The sequence below is a fragment of the Marmota flaviventris genome, chromosome 8 (genome assembly GCF_047511675.1).
Source record: "Marmota flaviventris isolate mMarFla1 chromosome 8, mMarFla1.hap1, whole genome shotgun sequence".
NCBI classification, from domain to species: Eukaryota; Metazoa; Chordata; class Mammalia; order Rodentia; family Sciuridae; genus Marmota; species Marmota flaviventris.
The window spans coordinates 106564670-106583581 of record NC_092505.1 but is presented as its reverse complement, the minus strand read 5'-3'; the positions used below and the strand labels follow the sequence as shown (position 1 = coordinate 106583581).

At 40.9% G+C, this 18912-nt stretch overlaps 1 protein-coding gene across 3 annotated transcripts in view; it reads right to left on the bottom strand.

Annotated features, from left to right (window-relative positions):
* Positions 1-18912, bottom strand: part of Rnf13 (ring finger protein 13) — a 122037-nt gene that overhangs the window by 53621 nt on the left and 49504 nt on the right. For 2 of the 3 annotated variants that reach the window (XM_071615519.1, XM_027933547.3), the window contains one exon: positions 16092-16217. In XM_071615519.1, the coding sequence (XP_071471620.1) occupies positions 16092-16217 (126 nt within the window). Of the gene's footprint in view, positions 1-16091; positions 16218-18912 lie in introns of those variants that run through there. The other variant, XM_027933549.3, reaches the window with a different exon arrangement.

Sequence of the window (18912 nt, the reverse complement as noted above, 5' to 3'; positions counted from 1 at the left end):
TCACTATGGTGGGCAAGTAGGAGAATGCATTAGCATACAGCAAGACACAATATATGGGGATTAATTTAAAATAGTTTAGAACAAAAAGCACTTGGGAGTTGTTAACCATGGCTTGTTTTCAGCAGGATACCTATGTCTTCACCTTTTTTTTATAAACCACAAGTTTTGTCTTAGGGCATTATTTTTTTAACACCCAGCCTAGTGCTTTGACAACCTGAATCACTTTAATCAGGCTAGTTTCAAAAAATAAACTTTAAATAGAATAATTTGCATCTATCATGATTCATTGATAAAATGACATAATTATTAAGTAATTTCATGATGCCTCAAAAAGATCAGACACACACCAAAAAAATGCTGCTGTACTTAAAGATAAATGAAAAACACAATATGAAAAAACTCAATTGTGATGTTACATTTTTAGAGTATTACTTTAAAAATTAATAGATTTCTTTCATATTTTTTGATAAAATATTAATTACTAAAAAACCAAGCTTGTTTCTACCCTGAAAAGCAGAGATCTAATAAAATTTAAAGCATTTTGAATGTCAAACTTGATGTTCCCTAAAGAAAGCAACAATCTTGCTTATTGTATCTATCTCAATTCTAGAAGAGTATTACACACAAACAGTGTTTAAAATAAACTGTAACTAACATAACTGTTTATGCTGCCCTATCCAGCAAGATAAAACTCACAAAAACAAAGTTTTCTTTTATCTGTTTTTTAGTTCCCCTTAAAAAAAAAAAAAAAATCACAAAAATTTTTACTTTAGTCATTGTGAAAAAAAAAAAAAAAATCCTAATATATGCTGCAATTTTCCCAGCTTTCTCAAGTTAAAGGGCACCAAGTCTGATCTGACCTTTTCCAGTAACTCAAGGTCATCATGAATAGGTGTAAATGTACTGTAGTTGCCTTTTGTCCTCAATGCTAAGTGTCAAACATTACTTCCTCTTTCTCTTTGGGTTTACAATCAGTAACAGTCAGATATCACTGCCTCTGTCCACACTTAAAGTATTTTCTGCAGTAGAGAAATAACAAAACCTGACAAGAATTTCTTTTCTTCTTAAGACATTAAGTGCACAAAAATTCTGAGAAGCAGTATCAGAGTACATGGTTTTGATGCTGCAGCTTTGTGACATTTACCACGGAGACACACAGGCATGTTCCCTTTTTTACCTGAGGTTCTGTTCTGGGGAACTGACCTTTGGTAAGTGGCATACTGCTCCCATACATGTTTGTTCAGGCTAAGTTGAATTTATTTAATGCATTAGAAAATATTTTTGGTTGGGTCAGCAAAATCTTCTCTGTTATATGAAAAGCCACATTTATTTGTTTCAAGAACACCAGAAAACAGAAGCCAGAATTCTTGGAACTTCAAAAATCAAAGATTTTACATGTTCCAGTGGTATCATTTAAAAAAATCAATCTGTACTATTTTTAATGTTGTTTTTTGTTTGTTTGTTTGTTTCCTGTACTAGGGATTGAACCTAGGGGTGCTCTACATCTGAGTTGCATCCCCAACCCTTTTTCATCTTTTATTTTGAGGCAGGGCCTTGCTAAATTGCCCAGGCTGGCCTCAAACTTGCAATCCTCCTTTCTCAGCCTCCTGGGTAGCTGGGATCACAGGCGTGTACCACCACACCCAGCTCCAATTTGTACTGAGTGATAAGATTTCGTACTAATTATAAATAAAAGCAATTTTGAATTTATAACTGCTTGGGCAAAAGGATACTTTAATGTCCTGGCCAGCTTTCACTACTACAAAGAAAAAACTTAGTCCAAAATCACTACAGTAAAATCATTTAGTAGACCCACATGAAATTTATCTTTTAAATAAAAAGGAATTTAATATACTAAAGTATTTTAGGTAGTATAGGTAAGTTTCTTAAAGCTATTGTAGGGCTGTGGCTATGTGCTGTATACATACCCATGCATGGATAAAAATAAACTTCTAACCGTGGGTTGTAGTAAAAAAGTTTGGCACCCAACCATACAGATAGTCCCCAGTGTTCTGTAGGTTGAGTACAATCAGAAGAGAATGGTCTTCCACATATTGCAACAATCATATTACATAACACCCTTACCAAATCAAAGCCATTATCTTATGGTCTTTGAATGTGACTGTTTCCAATAAAGTTTAATATTGTGTCTGGCACACACACTTAGTACTTAAGATAATAAAATTAGTTAATTTAATAAAGTTAAATTAAAATAAAATAATCCTTTTTTTCCTGGTGACATTAAGCAAACGTTGAATAACCCTTATATGCATCTACTTCTACTGCTTGCTATTAGCTTGCAATAAAAAGAAAACCTTTACTTTGTAAGTGAAAAACTTTAAAATGAATCTCTAACCTGCTTAAATATTTCATTGTTTTTATTGCAATTTAAGCCTTAAAAGGGTGTTCAAAAAATATTTTCTAGTTCCTAAGTATACTAAAGTATATATTAAAATGAAGAATACCATCTGAGTTTTGGATACTGACAGGTTTCATATTCCAATCAAATCTTAATTATTTCACAATCTAACACAGCAGAAGCTCCATTTCAACCCACTTACTATTGAAAATAAAAGCAATTTTGAATTTATAACTGCTTGGGCAAAAGCATACTTTAATGATAACTAGGCAACCAAAGGATAACTCTGCACTTACTCTCTGCCTACTTGGAACTGATAACAGGACTCACCCTCCACTTGGAGAATCACAGCAGGATCCTGATGCCCAGCGCCACCCGGTGCCAAGCCTGTGCACTCCCTCCCCTGCCTGTGCACTGGGTTGGTGCCTCCTGCAAGCTCAGGACACAGCACTATAAAAACAGGAGCTCTGCTCCCGGGAGGCCCCAGTGAGAAAACACATCCAGGGGATTCCAGGCCAGAATCACGCATGAGAGGAAAATAATATTACAGAGCAAAAGGAAAGAATCTACAGTAGAGAAGAAGAAAATACAGAGGACTGCTGGGTTTTCTCTGGACTTTTTAAAGAATCTTTGCCATCAGGAACTTTTCCAAACACAAGACGAAAAATGAGTAGCTATAATAAGCAATCACTGTGTGGTAAACTTAGTATTGCTTAATTTAAAATGCTTGATGTCAATGTTAAAATAGTTTGAATAGAAAGTTCTCTCATTATTTTGAAAAATGGTAAGTCTGGTGGTTTGTTTTCAAAATCTAGTATTCAGCCTTAATTGGATCCAGTTGTAGCCCTTCCTTTTTGCCGCCCTAATTCTACAAGGAGCCAATCGCACAGACTGTAAGCCCAGACTCCTCCAACCAGAGTGTAGGGCAACAGCACAGGCTGCCCTGTCCTCCCACCTTCCAATTCAAGTTTAATTTCTTGTGGCACCTTGCTACATTATGAAAATCAAATAGTGATACTGCTTTAACATGGTCTGTGTGTGTGTGTGTGTGTGTGTGTGTGTATGTATATATATAACAAAACCTAAAAATAATCACTTGATAATAATGTCCAATGAAGATTAAATTGATACATTAGAAGGTAACAGTTTCTCTTAAGCTCATTATGCTGTAAAGGTTAAATTTAAGTCTTGCTCTCCTGTTAAGTTTTGCTTTTCTGTAAGCTTAAATTCTGTTTTCCTGGAACCCGAAACTTATGTTAAAAACAGTTACTTATGTCAAAATGTACCCTGACCCAACACCCCCTGACAAAAAGCATGATTATTCTGTAATGGTTATTTTGTAACAATCCCACCCTCGCACCCTAACTGCCATATGAATTTCCCTGTTTAAACACTGCATAAAAACTCTGCTTAAGCTGTGCTCAGAGCTCCAGCTTCTCTCAGGAGAACTCTGAGCCCCAGCATGCTGGTCCAATAAACCCCTTTGCTTTTGCATGAGACAGTCTCTTGGTGGTCCTTTCCTCCGACGTTTGCCCGACCCTAACATTTGGGGGCTCGTCCAGGATTCGGCAGCGGCGGACGAAAGACCCCAACGGACATTTCTCAGGGGAAGTAAGGCGCCTCCTTTTTGTTTTGATTTTGTTTTCTTCATTGCGATGGCTCAGGACTTTTAATTTTAGGGCTTGGCAAGGTGGCTGTTGGTGGAAAGCATAAGTTCTCCCCAACGGTGGTGGACAGACGTGTCCAGAAGCCACAGGCCACGTCCCCAGGGGACGCCTTGGTGGACTCGGGAAATTGAGGGACGGAAGTGCCCCAGATGCGAGGGACAGAAGAGCCCTCAGCTCAGGTGTATTTTGCCACTGATTCAGACTCAGTGACTCTGTTGCCAGCCCGTCAGGTTCTGCCGGCTACTCAGTTTTGGTTTCTATTTCAAACTTGTGATGGACGTCTATTGTTTGTCTTTGTTGTCTGTGTCATTACTTTCACTGTTTGCATATCCATCATTATGGGACAAGGTACCTCAACTCCCCTGTCTTTGACCCTTGATCATTGGACTAAAGTCCACTCAAGGGCCCAGAATCTCTCTTTTTCAGTGAAACACCGGACCTGGCAGACTCTCTGTACATCAGAATGGCCCACTCTCGGAGTCGGATGGCCCCCAGAAGGATCCTTCCACCTCCCTCTAATCCGAAAAGTCAGAAATATTGTCTTCCAGCCGGGGCCACATGGTCATCCAGATCAACAGCCATATATTCTCACTTGGCAGAACCTCTGTAAATCTCCCCCTTCATGGGTGAAACCTTTTCTTGTACCTGCCTCCACCTCTACCCCCACCATTCTGTCCCTCAAACCCTCCGCTCCTTCTCCTCTTCCTCCCCCTCTTCCCTCCATCCTCCCTGAATCTCAGGATCTAACCTTACTAGATTCCCCTCCTCCACCCCCATATCCCTTGCCCCTCAGCTCCCAACGTCCTATAGACAATTCCCCTGAAGCAGATCCGATCCCTTTGGTAGAGGAAACTGCTCCAGATGACTCCCTTGCGGTAAGCCCAACTCCTCCTCCATCGGAGGAAATTGGGCCAGCAGGGGGAACCCGCCAACGGCGAATAATTAAGAATCCTGATGCTCCAGTAATGCTCCCCCTCCGCCCCTACGGGCCAATGATTGATGATGGACAAGGGGGAGAAATACAAGTTTACCAATATTGGCCCTTCTCCTCTTCTGATCTATATAACTGGAAAAATAATAATCCCCCTTTTTCTAAAGATCCCACCTGACTCACAGGTTTAATAGAGTCACTGATGTTTTCACACCAGCCTACTTGGGATGATTGCCAACAGCTTCTAGGGACCCTCTTCACAACTGAGGAACGAGAGAGGATCCTCCTGGAAGCCAGGAAAAATATTCTTGGACCAGATGGACGACCAACCCAACTTCCCAATCTAATTGAAGCTGCCTTTCCCCTGAACAGACCCAACTGGGATCCCAACACCCTCAAAGGTAGGAAGCATGTGTCCACTTATCGCCGGACTCTAATAGCGGGTCTCCGAGTGGCCGCCAGACGGCCAACTAATCTGGCCAAGGTAAGAGAGATTATCCAAGGGCCTAATGAGTCACCCTCAATGTTTCTAGAGAAAATTATGGAAGCATATAGGAGATATACTCCTTTTGATCCTCAGGCAGAGGACCAAAAGGCATCTGTTGCAATGGCCTTCATCGGGCAAGCTGCCCTAGATATTAAAAAACAAAGCTACAACGTTTAGATGGACTACAAGATATGACTTTAAGAGATTTAGTCAGAGAGGCTGAGAAAGTGTATTATAAAAGGGAGACAGAGGAAGAAGGGAGAAAGAAAGGGAAAAGAAGGAAGATGAAAGGAATAAAAGACAGACTAAGATGTTGGCAAAGGTCCTGGTCACAGCAGCAGACAGACTAGAAGTTAAAAAGCAAGGAGACAGAAAAGGGTACCTGGGCCCACGCTAAAAATCGCCGTTGGCTTCAGACCAATGTGCTTACTGTAAGGAAAAGGGACACTAGGCCAGAGAATGCCCTAAAAGGAAACAGTCACGCCAGCCAGCCATCCTAACCCTGGAAGATGATTAGGGGAGTCAGGGCTCGGACCCCCTCCCCGAGCTCAGGGTAACTTTTGAAGTGGAGGGGACCCCAGTAAACTTCGAACTGGACACAGGAGCAATATACTCAGCCCTTAAAACTCCACTGGGCCCCTTATCAAACAAGAGGTCACTAGTTCAAGGGGCTAATGGCAGTAAATATCGGGCTTAGACAACTAAGAGAACTATGGACTTGGGGAAGGGTAAAATTCATCACTCTTTCTTGGTAATCCCAGAATGTCCGACCCCATTGATGGGCAGAGATCTGCTCACCAAACTCCAGGCCAAAATAACCTTTAACCCTGATGGTCCCCAAGTGGAGTTTCTGAACCCTTCAGTAAAGACTCCCATAGTCACAGCTTTAACTATGTCAGTAGATGATGAACATCAACTCTTCATGCCCTCTAAGACTGATCAAACGGGCAAGCTACCCCCAAAATGGATAATAAATTACCCCGATGCCTGGGCAGAAACTGCTGGACTAGGTTTAGCAGTCAAACAGCCTCCGATAGTAGTGAAATTAAAAACCTCTGCCTCCCCAATCAATATTAAACAATATCCTCTAAACAAAAAAGCTAAAAATGGAATAAGGCCTCATATTCAAAAATACTTGGCTCTAGGGGTCCTAAGGCCCTGCCAATTGGCCTGGAACACTCCCCTACTGCCAGTAAAGAAACCTAGAGGAGACTATCATCCTGTGCAGGACTTAAGGGAAGTCAACAACAGAGTACAGGACATTCACCCCACAGTACCTAATCCATATAATCTGCTTAGTACTCTAAATCCTGAACAAAAATGGTATACTGTCCTGGACTTAAAAGATGCCTTCTTTTGTTTGCCTTTACATAAAGATAGCCAGCTACTGTTTGCTTTCGAGTGGGTGGATCCAGAAACAGGAACATCTGGCCAACTAACCTGGACTAGACTCCCACAGGGGTTCAAAAACTCCCCCACTCTCTTTGATGAAGCCCTCCACAGGGACCTCAATAACTTCAGGACTACACACCCAGGAGTCACCCTGCTTCAATATGTGGATGACCTGCTGCTGGCAGCTGACACCAAGGAAAACTGTGAGTCTGAAACACGAGCACTATTATCCGAGCCTGCTCGGCTTGGATATAGAGCTTCTGCCAAAAAGGCTAAAATCTGCCAGCAATAAGTTATTTTCCTGGGCTATTCCCTTAGAGATGGCAAAAGATGGCTCACAGGGCCCAGAAAACAGACTGTTGTGCAGATACCGCCCCCATCTAATAGGAGGCAACTTAGAGAGTCTCTCAGGACTGCTGGCTTTTGTATATTATGGCTTCCTGGGTTTGCATCCCTAGCTGCTCCTTTATACCCACTGTTGAAGGCAAACACCCAATTCCAATGGACCCCCAAACATCAGCAAGCTTTTAATGATATTAAAAAGGCACTGCTATCTGCTCCAGCTCTAGCACTTCCGGATGTAGAAAAGCCCTTTACTCTTTACATTGAAAAAAAAAAGAAAAATAGCCCAAGGAGTGCTCACTCAGACTTTAGGGCCCTGGAAGAGACCTATAGCCTACCTGTCCAAAAGGCTAGATCCAGTGGCTAGCGGGTGGCCCCATTGCCTAAAAGCTATAGCAGCAGCGGCCCTTCTAATAAAAGATGCTGATAAATTAACGCTGGGACAGAAGCTAACCATTATAGCCCCTCATGCCCTGGAGAACATCATTCGTCAGCCTCCAGACAGATGGCTATCAAACTCTAGAATAACTCACTATCAGAGCCTGTTGCTTGACAAAGACAGAATAACACTGGGACCCCCAGCCCCACTTAACCCAGCCACACTCCTACCTGAAGAATCATCAGAGCCTGTCATCCATGACTGTCAACATATACTGGCAGAAGAGACCAGTATACGAAAGGATCTAAAGGATCAGCCACTGCCCCATCCTGAAGTCGTGTGGTTTACGGACGGCAGCAGCTTCCTCCAGGACGGTAAGCGGCGAGCTGGGGCAGCAGTAGTTAGCAGGACAAAAGTCATCTGGTCCTCTAGTCTCCCGGAAGGGACATCGGCACAAAAGGCAGAGCTGATCGCTCTTACGAAGGCATTAGAACTAGCAACAGGCAAAAAGGCCACCATATATACTGATAGCCGATATGCGTTTGCTACCGCCCATATACATGGGGCTATTTATCAGCAAAGGGGGCTATTAACCTCGGCCGAAAAAGAAATAAAAAACAAAGATGAGATTCTCCGCCTTCTCTCAGCAGTGCAAAACCCCAAATAACTAGCTATAGTGCACTGCCCAGGGCACCAAAAGGGAAATGATCCCGTGGCGGTCTGAAACAGAAGGGCAGATGAGGAAGCTAAGTTGGCAGCTCTGACCGGAGTAACCGTGTTAACACTTTCCTCACCGGGGGAACAACAGTCAGGAGATTTAACTGCGTCGGAGTACTCAGGCAATTTAACACCTGAGGACACTGAAACTGAACTCCTTGACTCCACCGGGCCTAGCCTGCAATTTCAAAAAGCCCTACACTATGTTAAAGATGTGCATCAACTCACTCACCTTGGTTCAAAAAAACTACAGGCATTCCTGAAGGACCAAGAGCAGAAATTTCCGCTGACCAGCACACAACGAAAAGAAATAGCCAAACGGGTAATAAAAGCCTGCCGGGTCTGTCAATTGGTTAATGCTTACCCTTCCAAGCTTCCTACAGGGAAGCGCCTACGAGGGACCAGACCAGGACAATTCTGGGAAATAGACTTTACTGAAATTAAACCAGCAAGGTATGGACTTAAGTATCTTCTAGTTTTTTGTAGATACTTTTTCAGGGTGGGTTGAAGCCTTCCCCACGAAAAAAGAAACAGCTCAAGTGGTAATCAAAAAGATCCTGGAGGACATCTTCCCGAGATTCGGCCTGCCTAAGGTAATAGGGTCCGATAATGGACCGGTGTTCGTGGCCCAGGTAAGTCAGGGATTGGCCAGGACCCTGGGGATTAATTGGAAGTTACATTGTGCTTATAGACCCCAGAGCTCAGGACAGGTAGAAAGGATGAATAGGACTATTAAAGAGACCTTAACAAAATTGAGCTTAGAGACCGGCATAAAAGATTGGACTATGCTCCTACCTTATACACTGTTTCATGCAAGAAATACTCCCTCAGTCTCTTTATGTAATCTTACCCCCTATGAAGTTCTCTATGGTACCCCTCCTCCAATAAGAGACCTAACCCCAACTTTGAAACTTAATGATTCCTTCCATACTCCCTTGCTTGACAGACTTAAAGCTCTTGAAAAAACCCAGCAGTACCTGTGGAAACAGCTGGCTGCTTCCTGCCAACCTGGAGACGAAGGGACCCCACACCAATACCAAGTGGGAGACTTCGTCTATATAAGACGACATCAGGTGTCATCCCTGGAGCCTCGCTGGAAAGGAACCTGGTGGGCATGTGACTCAGGGTTAACTCCTTGCATTTCAGCCCAGATATTTAACAACTCTGTAAATTATTGTGTAATGGTACAAATATTTCCCAGAGTGCTCTATCATGACGCAAATACATCTGAAGATCAAATAAGGGGATATACCACCCGATTCCGCCGGGAACCTGTGTCCCTCACTTTAGCCATATTATTAGAAATAGGAGTTGCTATAGGAGTGGGTACAGGAACCGCTGCCCTGGTCCATGGGTCTCAACAAATGGCCCAATTACAAGCAGCAATAGATCAGGACTTAAAAACATTAGAAACCTCCATCACAGCCTTACAAGAGTCCCTAACCTCTCTCTCTAAAGTTGTTTTACAAAATAGATGAGGGTTAGACCTCCTCTTCATGAGGGAAGGGGGACTCTGTGCTGCCCTAAGGGAGAAATGTTGCTTCTATGCTGACCATAGTTGGGTAGTCAAAGAATCAATGACTAAATTAAGAAAACGCCTTGAGGAGCGACAACGAGAGAGAGAAACTCAAAAAGGATGGTTTGAGTCTTGGTTCACACAATCCCCCTGGCTAACTACACTCTTATCAGCCCTAGCTGGTCCTTTAATAATCCTCATGTTATTGTTACCTGTGGGACCCTGTTTACTCAACCGTGTGGTCTCCTTTCTCCAAGCTCAAATTGGACACGTTAAACTCATGGTAATAAGACAACAGTATGTCCCTTTAGCAGACACAGAGTGTGATACCCCTCAATAATCTGTCACTTCTAAGATTAGAAGTACTCAGAAAAAGAAGTGGGGAATGTAAAGGTTAAATTTAAGTTTTGCTCTCCTGTTAAGTTTAAGTTCTGTTTTCCTGGAACCCGAAACTTATGTTAAAAACAGTTACTTATGTCAAAATGTACCCTGACCCAACACCCCCTGACAAAAAGCATGATTATTCTGTAATGGTAATTTGTAACAATCCCACCCTCGCACCCTAACTGCCATATGAACTTCCCTGTTTAAACACTGCATAAAAACTCTGCTTAAGCTGTGCTCAGAGCTCCAGCTTCTCTCAGGAGAACTCTGAGCCCCAGCATGCTGGTCCAATAAACCCCTTTGCTTTTGCATGAGACAGTCTCTTGGTGGTCCTTTCCTCCGACGTTTGCCCGACCCTAACAATGCAGACATTCATTTTATTATTATTTAAACTGCACATACTTTATGATATTTTTATTGTGCAGACTACTTTATAAAACTCAAAAAGGTAATAAGTCAAAACAAAAAAAGGAACATGGTACATACAATACTGGGTGGTTCGGAAGCCTGGCTCCTCTGACCGCATGTTGGCCTTGGCCAGTGGCAGCAAGGTGGCAGTGTTGGCCCTGCCCTTTACTGCCTATTTTACACCTAAGGACGACTCTGGGAGTGCAGGGCTCGCATCCAGGCCTTTGAACCCTAATGGGCAGGCACCTTTCCAACAGCACTCCTCAGGCACACGCCTTTACTACGTTTTTAAAAACATTTTGAAGTAAATCAACAAAAAAGGTTATAAATCACTTTGTAGGAATATTTAGAAACTATTTATTACATGACCTTCACTAGTTATGTAATAACTGCAGTTTGATTTCTATTCAAAAATCGTATTTATCTGCCTAGTGCTACTGATGTGGAGCTCGCACTTGGAATACCAAGTAACGTGTTCTCCTGGAGGCCTGAGAGAGGGAACAAAAGGTAAGTGTAGAAAGGAAAACAGGAGGACTTTCATAAGATAAAATTCCACAAAAAAAAACAATAATCCAGAAAATGCATATGATAATTTTTTAATTCTCATGAAACACCTGGACCTTGAGAAAAATGGTATAAATGGATACACAGATTTAGAAATATTTCCAAGGGCACTTCAAGAAATGAACACAAAACCAACAGAGAATTCCAATAATGCTGTTTTTTCCCCTACTCTGTTTAACTTACATTTAAAGCCCTGATGGTGGTTTAAAATACTTCATTTTGCACATATTAAATGCCAGTGTATTAGACACTGGAACCACATATCTCACCATGATCTTTTCCTTCAGAGAGCTGACAGAGACTAACATGGGATTAAGCAAAATGCAAAAGAAGTAATTAATTATACCTTGGAAGGAATCAGGAAGGATTTCAGACAGAAGATAATTCCTCTTAGATTTCTTCTTCAGAATGATTCAAGTCACTTTCCTAATTGAGACTTAATATACCTTTAATTTATTTATCAAAGAGCCAATAATGTTTCTAACCTCAAATGCTCACTCTTACCAAAAAGTAACATTTCCAAACAATTATATTTTGTAACATCAAAGAACAGCACTGTACAAAACAACAACAACAACAAAAAGCATTGCTTTGCCTGTCCTCTAAAGAGCTGAACTTTTTAGAGGACACAGTTTTTGTCAGTGAATGTGTTTTCAGAATCAATGGTTGACATGTCATCAGGAGTTCTCTTACTGCCCTTTCGAATATCTCACATATCCAAACACTAAATCTGAGTTCTACTGCACCTCATCTCTTCTCAGGGCACAATAGATTGAAAGACTCAGATTGTTTCTCTCAACAGAAGCAGAAGTTTAGGCAGTGCTCTTTATCTGGAATGTGATTCCACCCTCCAGAAATTGTTCACTGCCCCTCTGCAGTCTCAGTGGCTGCCTCTGCATCACAACACTTGGACTGATCTGTATGAAGAAAATGAGCCATTGCCTTTATTAAAGCACATAAATTCTACTTCATCATTAACTTTTAAAGAAGAAAAAAGAAAGTATAACTTTCTTTAATGCCAGCACAACATTCACCTTAAAAGCAAAACAACCCAGTGGCTTGGGAGGCTGAGGCAGAAGGATCACAAGTTCAAGGCCAATGTCAGCAACTTAACAAGGCTCTAAGCAACTCAGTGTGACCCTGTCTCTAAATAAAATACAAAAAAGGGGGCTAAGGATGTGGCTCAGTAGTTAAGTGCCCCTGGGTTCAATTCTGAGACCAAAAAAAAAACATGTAAAGAGCTGTAGAAAATAGTTCCGGAGTGTCCAGCACCACTGATCAGCAGGACTGTCTCCATCTACTTTCACCCCTGCTTCTTTCTTCTTCTCTGTCTGCAATGCAAGGGGTTCCCTTCTCCTAGGAAAACTCTGGAAGACAGAGCCAATTCCCATTCATCTGAGGTAATTTAGATGTCACTTTGGATAGGAGAAAGACCACAAAATAACCTTGCAACTACCATCCACTGCAGTACCGTAGACAGTGCTGCATCAAGCTTTCCCGCAGCTCAGTCTACTGAGCTACCTACAGAACAAGCAAAGAAGTCATTTTCTATTTGCTTCAGCCAGGACATCCATACAGAAGTGTAGATGGACATGCATGAACCACTACTGATCATCAACAAAGAGAAATTTATTGGCAGTTCTGAAGAAGTCTTATACATTCTCATAAGTGATTAGATTTCATAACATACCTAATATAAAGCTATAAATATAATAATCAATTTGGAAGCTCAGAAAATGCAATCAGAGATTTCTGATCAAGGAGTATGGCCAAAAAAGCTAATACTTATTCACCAGTAACCACACTAGAAAGGAAATTGTCTTTGGGATGAGAGTACAGTTGCTTCTCCAGGGACCAAGGTGACTATATCCTTACCAACCCAGAACACCTTGAGAAGAGATCCATAATTACTCTTGCAAATTTATAAAACTTATACCTTACACACTGGAATAACCATCCCTTGTAAGTCAAATCATAAATCTTATACATCAACTGATACCATGTTACTATATTATGGTGTGATTTATCAGCCAGTAATTTAACTTCTGAAGAGTCACCATCTTTGCCATCCTTACCTCTTCTCTATTTATCTCCATGGTAAAATCATGAAATAGCAACACTAAAGCCTACAGCCTCCTTCATGTGTGACAGGCATTTCACAGTGACTATTTCATTTGATCCTCACAATAATTCTATAACACAGGACAGCTTATCAATTCATATGCAGATAAAGCACACAGAGGCTAAATAACTTGCCCAAGATCATACTGCTAGTAAATGATAAAGATGGGATTCAAATATATGCAGTCTATTCCTAGGACCTATTGGAATTACTATGTCTCCCCTCTAAACCAATTTCCCCAAATTTAATACAACTGAGATGAAGATAAAAATCAACAGAAGTCAGATAGGTAAAGAATCTTTAGGCATAAAATCTCCATTATACATTTATGAACCAAAAATAATCAAGTTTAAAAAAATCTACAACAGACTAGAATTTTATGCATTAAAAGACTCTGCCTATATGATAAAGTTTAATAGGAAAATTTTTAAGATTTTCCTTTCCAAATGACAATGGCTCAATTTAAATACTTTACATGTTTTTTCCATGTGTGTAGGGGAGTGGGAGTGTGTGTGTGTGTGTGTGTGTGTGTGTGTGTATTTGGGGGGTATGTATGTGGTGCTGGGATTGAACCCAGGGCCTTGTGCATGTGAGGCAAGCAATCCACCAACTGAGCTATATCCCCAGCCCCCATGTATGTATTTTTTAAGAATACATTATACACATAAGCAGAAGGCTTACTATTACTAGGTTTGATTTAACAAAACTTTATTGACTGATCACTATGCACTGTGATACAAAATGTATATATAAGTATAATTAAAACATGAACTATAATCACCTTAAGCTCACAAAATAAGAAAATATATAAAATAACATGAAGATAAGATCAACAAAGGAGGCATCTGCAAAGTGGAAGCTGGCAATCTCAGCTGGAATAATGCTCAGCCAGCGATAGGACAGACAGCCAAGAAGGCATCCAAACATGTAAGCAACCTGACAGTCAAATATGAGGGTGGCAACAGTTGCCCTAGACAGAGAAACAACCTGTGTGAAGGCACAGGGGTGCGGTCAGCACAGCACAGCAGTGGACAGACCTCAGGCAGGCAGTGTAAAGAGAGGAGCTAGAGTAAGGCTCAGGTTGTGAAAGTCCACCAGAACCCAGATTCCTGATTAGGAATGCACTAGAGGGACAGGAGAGCTAACCAGCCTACTTCTTCACTCTGGACTTGTGCTTTCACCTCAAAAATGAATATCTGTGACCTTATTCCCCTAACTTTCAAAGGGAAACACCACCATCCCACCTAAAAAGGAAAGTCACAACAGCAACAAAGTAGCCTAGCTTCTTGTCACCAAAGACTCCAGAGTCAGAGAGAGAGAGAGAGAGAAACCTCAGACTCATGAGAATTAGTATTAAAATACATTTTAAAATACATTTAATTTTCTATGAGCAAAAAGTTAACAGAATGTTACAATAATATTTCATTTGGCTGGAAGAAATGTGCAATTAATAGTTTGGTTCTGGATCAAATCTCATAATAATTTAAAAATCAAACTACACAAACAACTTTGAAGGCAGGAAAATCTAGACTTGATTTCAAACACTATTTTTCATTTAAAGGCAATCGAGAGTCCAGATCTGGAATTAATGTACCATAGATACAATACTTGTCATTTACAAACTGATGTACATTTCAAACCCCTTTTCAGTCATTATTTGACTCCTCTAGTGAGTTTCTTATGGAGGCACCACTTCTTGATGAGAGAGACAAACACCATGCACATCAGGGCTCGGGCAGCCTTCCCTTCTGAACAGAGCATTGTCTATGCCAAGCTATGGAATGTGTGAGGTTGACAGGAGCTCTGAGCAGGCTAGTACAGTCACATCAGGACCTGTTCTATACAGGCCTCTAAGTGGCTTCTGCCCAGGCCAAACCAAAAACACAGCTCCACACACTAACGCCTTCAGAGCAGCCCTGGTGGCACGGAGGGGACATACTACTGTGAGAAGCCAAGAATTTGGACTGAACTCCCACACGAGCCCAGCAGACAAAAGCAACTCAGAGGTAATCATAGTACTGAGCGCTGGGGCTGCAGGAGGCTTGCAGATAATGAACTAAGCTATGACCAATTGGCCTTCTCTCTTCTACAAATGCTGAGGGATTGTGCTGGTGGAGTTCTAAGATCAGCTCTGGTTCTGGGGGAGTCTGGTTCACAAATGTATTTTGTGTTGCTTTTTTTTTTTCCCCACTTCACACTGATTTGTTTTTCTTTGCTCAAAAAACTCTACTTGACATAATCATTGGCCTAAGGAATTCCTTCTGTCATGAAGGAAGTTCTACAGAGAACTTAGTTTCCCTATCTGAAACCCAGTTTTACCTACTTCAAGGAGACAAAACGTGGCACAAGGACAGCATTGACTTGTTACAAGAGAAACCTTACTGTCAGGGTCACCAAAGGAGAAAACAGGTGCTAGACTGATACTGGAAGGGCAAGGCCCAAAACTGCAGGAAGAAGTTCCATTCCTACATTAGATGAAGTTAGACTCACTACTAGATGCCCAACAAACACCTAAAAATTCTTAGAAGCACTAGGAGTAATTTATATCTAGTCAACTTGCTCCTAAATCTGTGAGTTACAAAACTTAAGGTGTCTCTCTTTCTGCACTCATTCCTATAACACTGGAGGGTGAGCTGTGCAGAAAGTGTGGAAGACTGAGGTGAGCCGGCCCCATCTCTCTGCCTTTACCACCTCCTTCTCATTTTCCTTATAGGCCTTGTTTCTTTTTTAATCTGGACAACTTTGTGTACTACCTTAAATCTTTTCTGAAATAAGGAATACTTAAATTAGCTAAACAAACAAATTTTTAAAAGAAAATAGTACCTTTATATCAAAATTACAATCAAGTCTTCTAATTAGCACGATGAAAGCGCCAGATGAATTGTCCTTTAGTGGTGGAGGTGCTATGGGCTCACAAGCATTCTCTGGTTTTGAGTTGATCAGAAAACCCTGAAAAAGAATTGCAACAGAGTCATCTTTCTTGTCCCACTCAAGGAAGCAAGCACTCACCTCTGCAGACTCCACTGCTTATGGGCCTGCTCTGCACAGGGTGGATATTACTGGCAGTTATGACTGCTCCCAGTCACAGAACATTTAAAGGAGTATTTGTTGTAAACATGGAGTGTTTTAAAATAAACTGTCTTAGTACTAGAGTTAAAAACAAACAAAAAAAAATTACACATAAGAAAATCACCCAGGGGCTGGGGTTGTGGCTCAGCAGTAGAGTGCTCGCCTAGCATGTGCGAGGCCCTGGGTTCAATCCTCAGCACCACATAAATATGAATAAAATAAAGGTATTGTGTCCAACTACAGCTAAAAAAATTAAAATATTAAAGAAAAAAAATGAAAATCACCCAGCAACAACCACTATTTTCCAACATATGACATTTCTAAATCAAACAAATCCTTTTTTAAAGTTAGCTTCCAATTTCCATTCATGATATCAAACAAGGAAAATGCACAATAAAATTTCTAGAAACGTATCCTATAGAAACACTAGCCTGAGTCTATAAAGGTATATGTAGGAAGATGTTCATTCCAAATTCTTTTAGCAGAAAAAGCTGGAAATCATGCACATCACAATGCAGCTATCTAAAAAAATTATAGTATACTCATCTAATAGAAAAATAATATAGCCATTGAAAACTGAGGAAAATCTACACATAGTAAACTGAAAAGATGTCTGCAAGATAATTATGAATTTAAAAAGAAAACAGCAGGTTGCTTTCCTAGAAATGCAGGATGATCTGACATCACAAAATGGAATATAAAATGTTATAAATTAATAGATTAAGACAGAAAAACCAAATGATTATCAACAGGTATAAAAATGAGTAAACACATTAAAAGATGATCAAATTCATTAAATTCATTTATAAGAATAAATTAGCAATGACAGCTATGACATGATGACTTAGACTTAACCCTAGTTCTGCATGGCCGGGGCGCAGTGACCATGCCTGTAATCCAGCGGCTCAGGAGGCTGAGGCTGGAGGATCGTGAGTTCAAAGCCAGCCTCAGTAACTTAGCAAGGCCTGAAGCAACTTAGTGAGACACTGCCTGTAAATAAAATATTTTAATATTTTCAAAAGGGCTGGGGATGTGACTCAGTGGTTAAGAGCCCCTGGTTCAATCCCCAATACCAAAAAAAAAAGTTCTGCATGGTGCTTGAACTGATCATATCAACTAATTCACTGGATTTGTCAATTTCTCCTGCCCTAAGTTGCACTGTTTGGCTTGTCACAGGCAAAGCTTCTGTACATATTTCAGGAACAAAATGCATATGTCAGCCAGGCAGGTGGCACACACCTGTAATCCCAGCAACTCAAGAGGCTTAGACAAGACGGTCATGAGTTCAAAGCCAGCCTCAGCAATGGCGAGGCACTATGCAACTTAGTGAGACCTTGTCTCTAAATAAAATACAAAATAGGGTTGGGGATGTGGCTCAGTAGTTGAGTGCCCCCAACTCCTGGTACCAAAAAAAAGCATATGTCCTACATTTACTCATAGAATAGCTCCTCTTCTTGATCCCATCAAGCACTTGATTTTGCTTCTCCAGGAAACAGAACTGCAGACATCCTACTAACAATGAATATTTGTTTTACTTTTGTTACATTTATTCTCTGCTTTCTTTTCTGTGTCTTTCTACACACACTAACTCAAATTACATAATACAGTAAATCTTTTTCAACATACCTATAATAGCAACTGAACTCAACCTATATATCACTTAGAAGCCATGAAGCCAGATGTGGTACCATGTACCTATAATACCAGCTACTCAGGAGGTTGAGGCAGAAACACTTGAGCCCAGGAATTCAAGGCCAGCCTGAGCAACACAGCAAAACCCTTTCCCCCTGACACTGCAAAAAGGAAAAAAAATAAAAATAAAAGGACTATGGCCAAATTTCCCATGGCAGGTGATAATAACACCTTCATAAATGCCACCTAGCAACAACAAAGTGAAAGATATCTCAGTTTCACAGCTGGTGAACTGTAGGGTACTAAAATGCACCTTAGAACCAGTGAAATAGGATACAGGCACATGAGAAGGCTCTGAGAGTGGAAATGGAAAAGAATGTTTACTTTTCAATCATTTTGAATCTATTGTTAAATCTATTTTGAGAAGCTTATATTATTTTAAAACTAAAGAACATTAATAAAAACAAACACATGAGCTAAAAATTCTGAAAATAATGATTTTGCCTTAAATTGACTTAAGTCTTGAAAAAAACAGGTCTTAGAGTATTAAATATTATCTTTCTTATTGATTATACTAAAACAAATAACTTCCTAAAATATTCCTATCCTCCCCTCGGATGTAAGTCATTAAAATAAAGTTTACATTTACTTTCTTTCATCCACAAAGTCTATCAGGCAGCATGAGAAACTTGGCCAATTAGAATATTGCAGCTGTAGCCAGGTGCACATGCTGTGTCACCCAGAGCCAAGCCCCGTCGTCGTCGTTAAGAGGAGTCTGCTCTGCAGTAAGAGTCCTTGTCACCTCTAGCATCAGCAGGGCACATTATGCTAATATGTAGTCACCCTAAGAAAATTGCCCGTGCCCAGAAGACTCCATGCCCAGCTTTCTTCTCTTGGCTGCTGTGACCCTCTGGTGACACACAGGTGCTGGATGGCAGCAGTA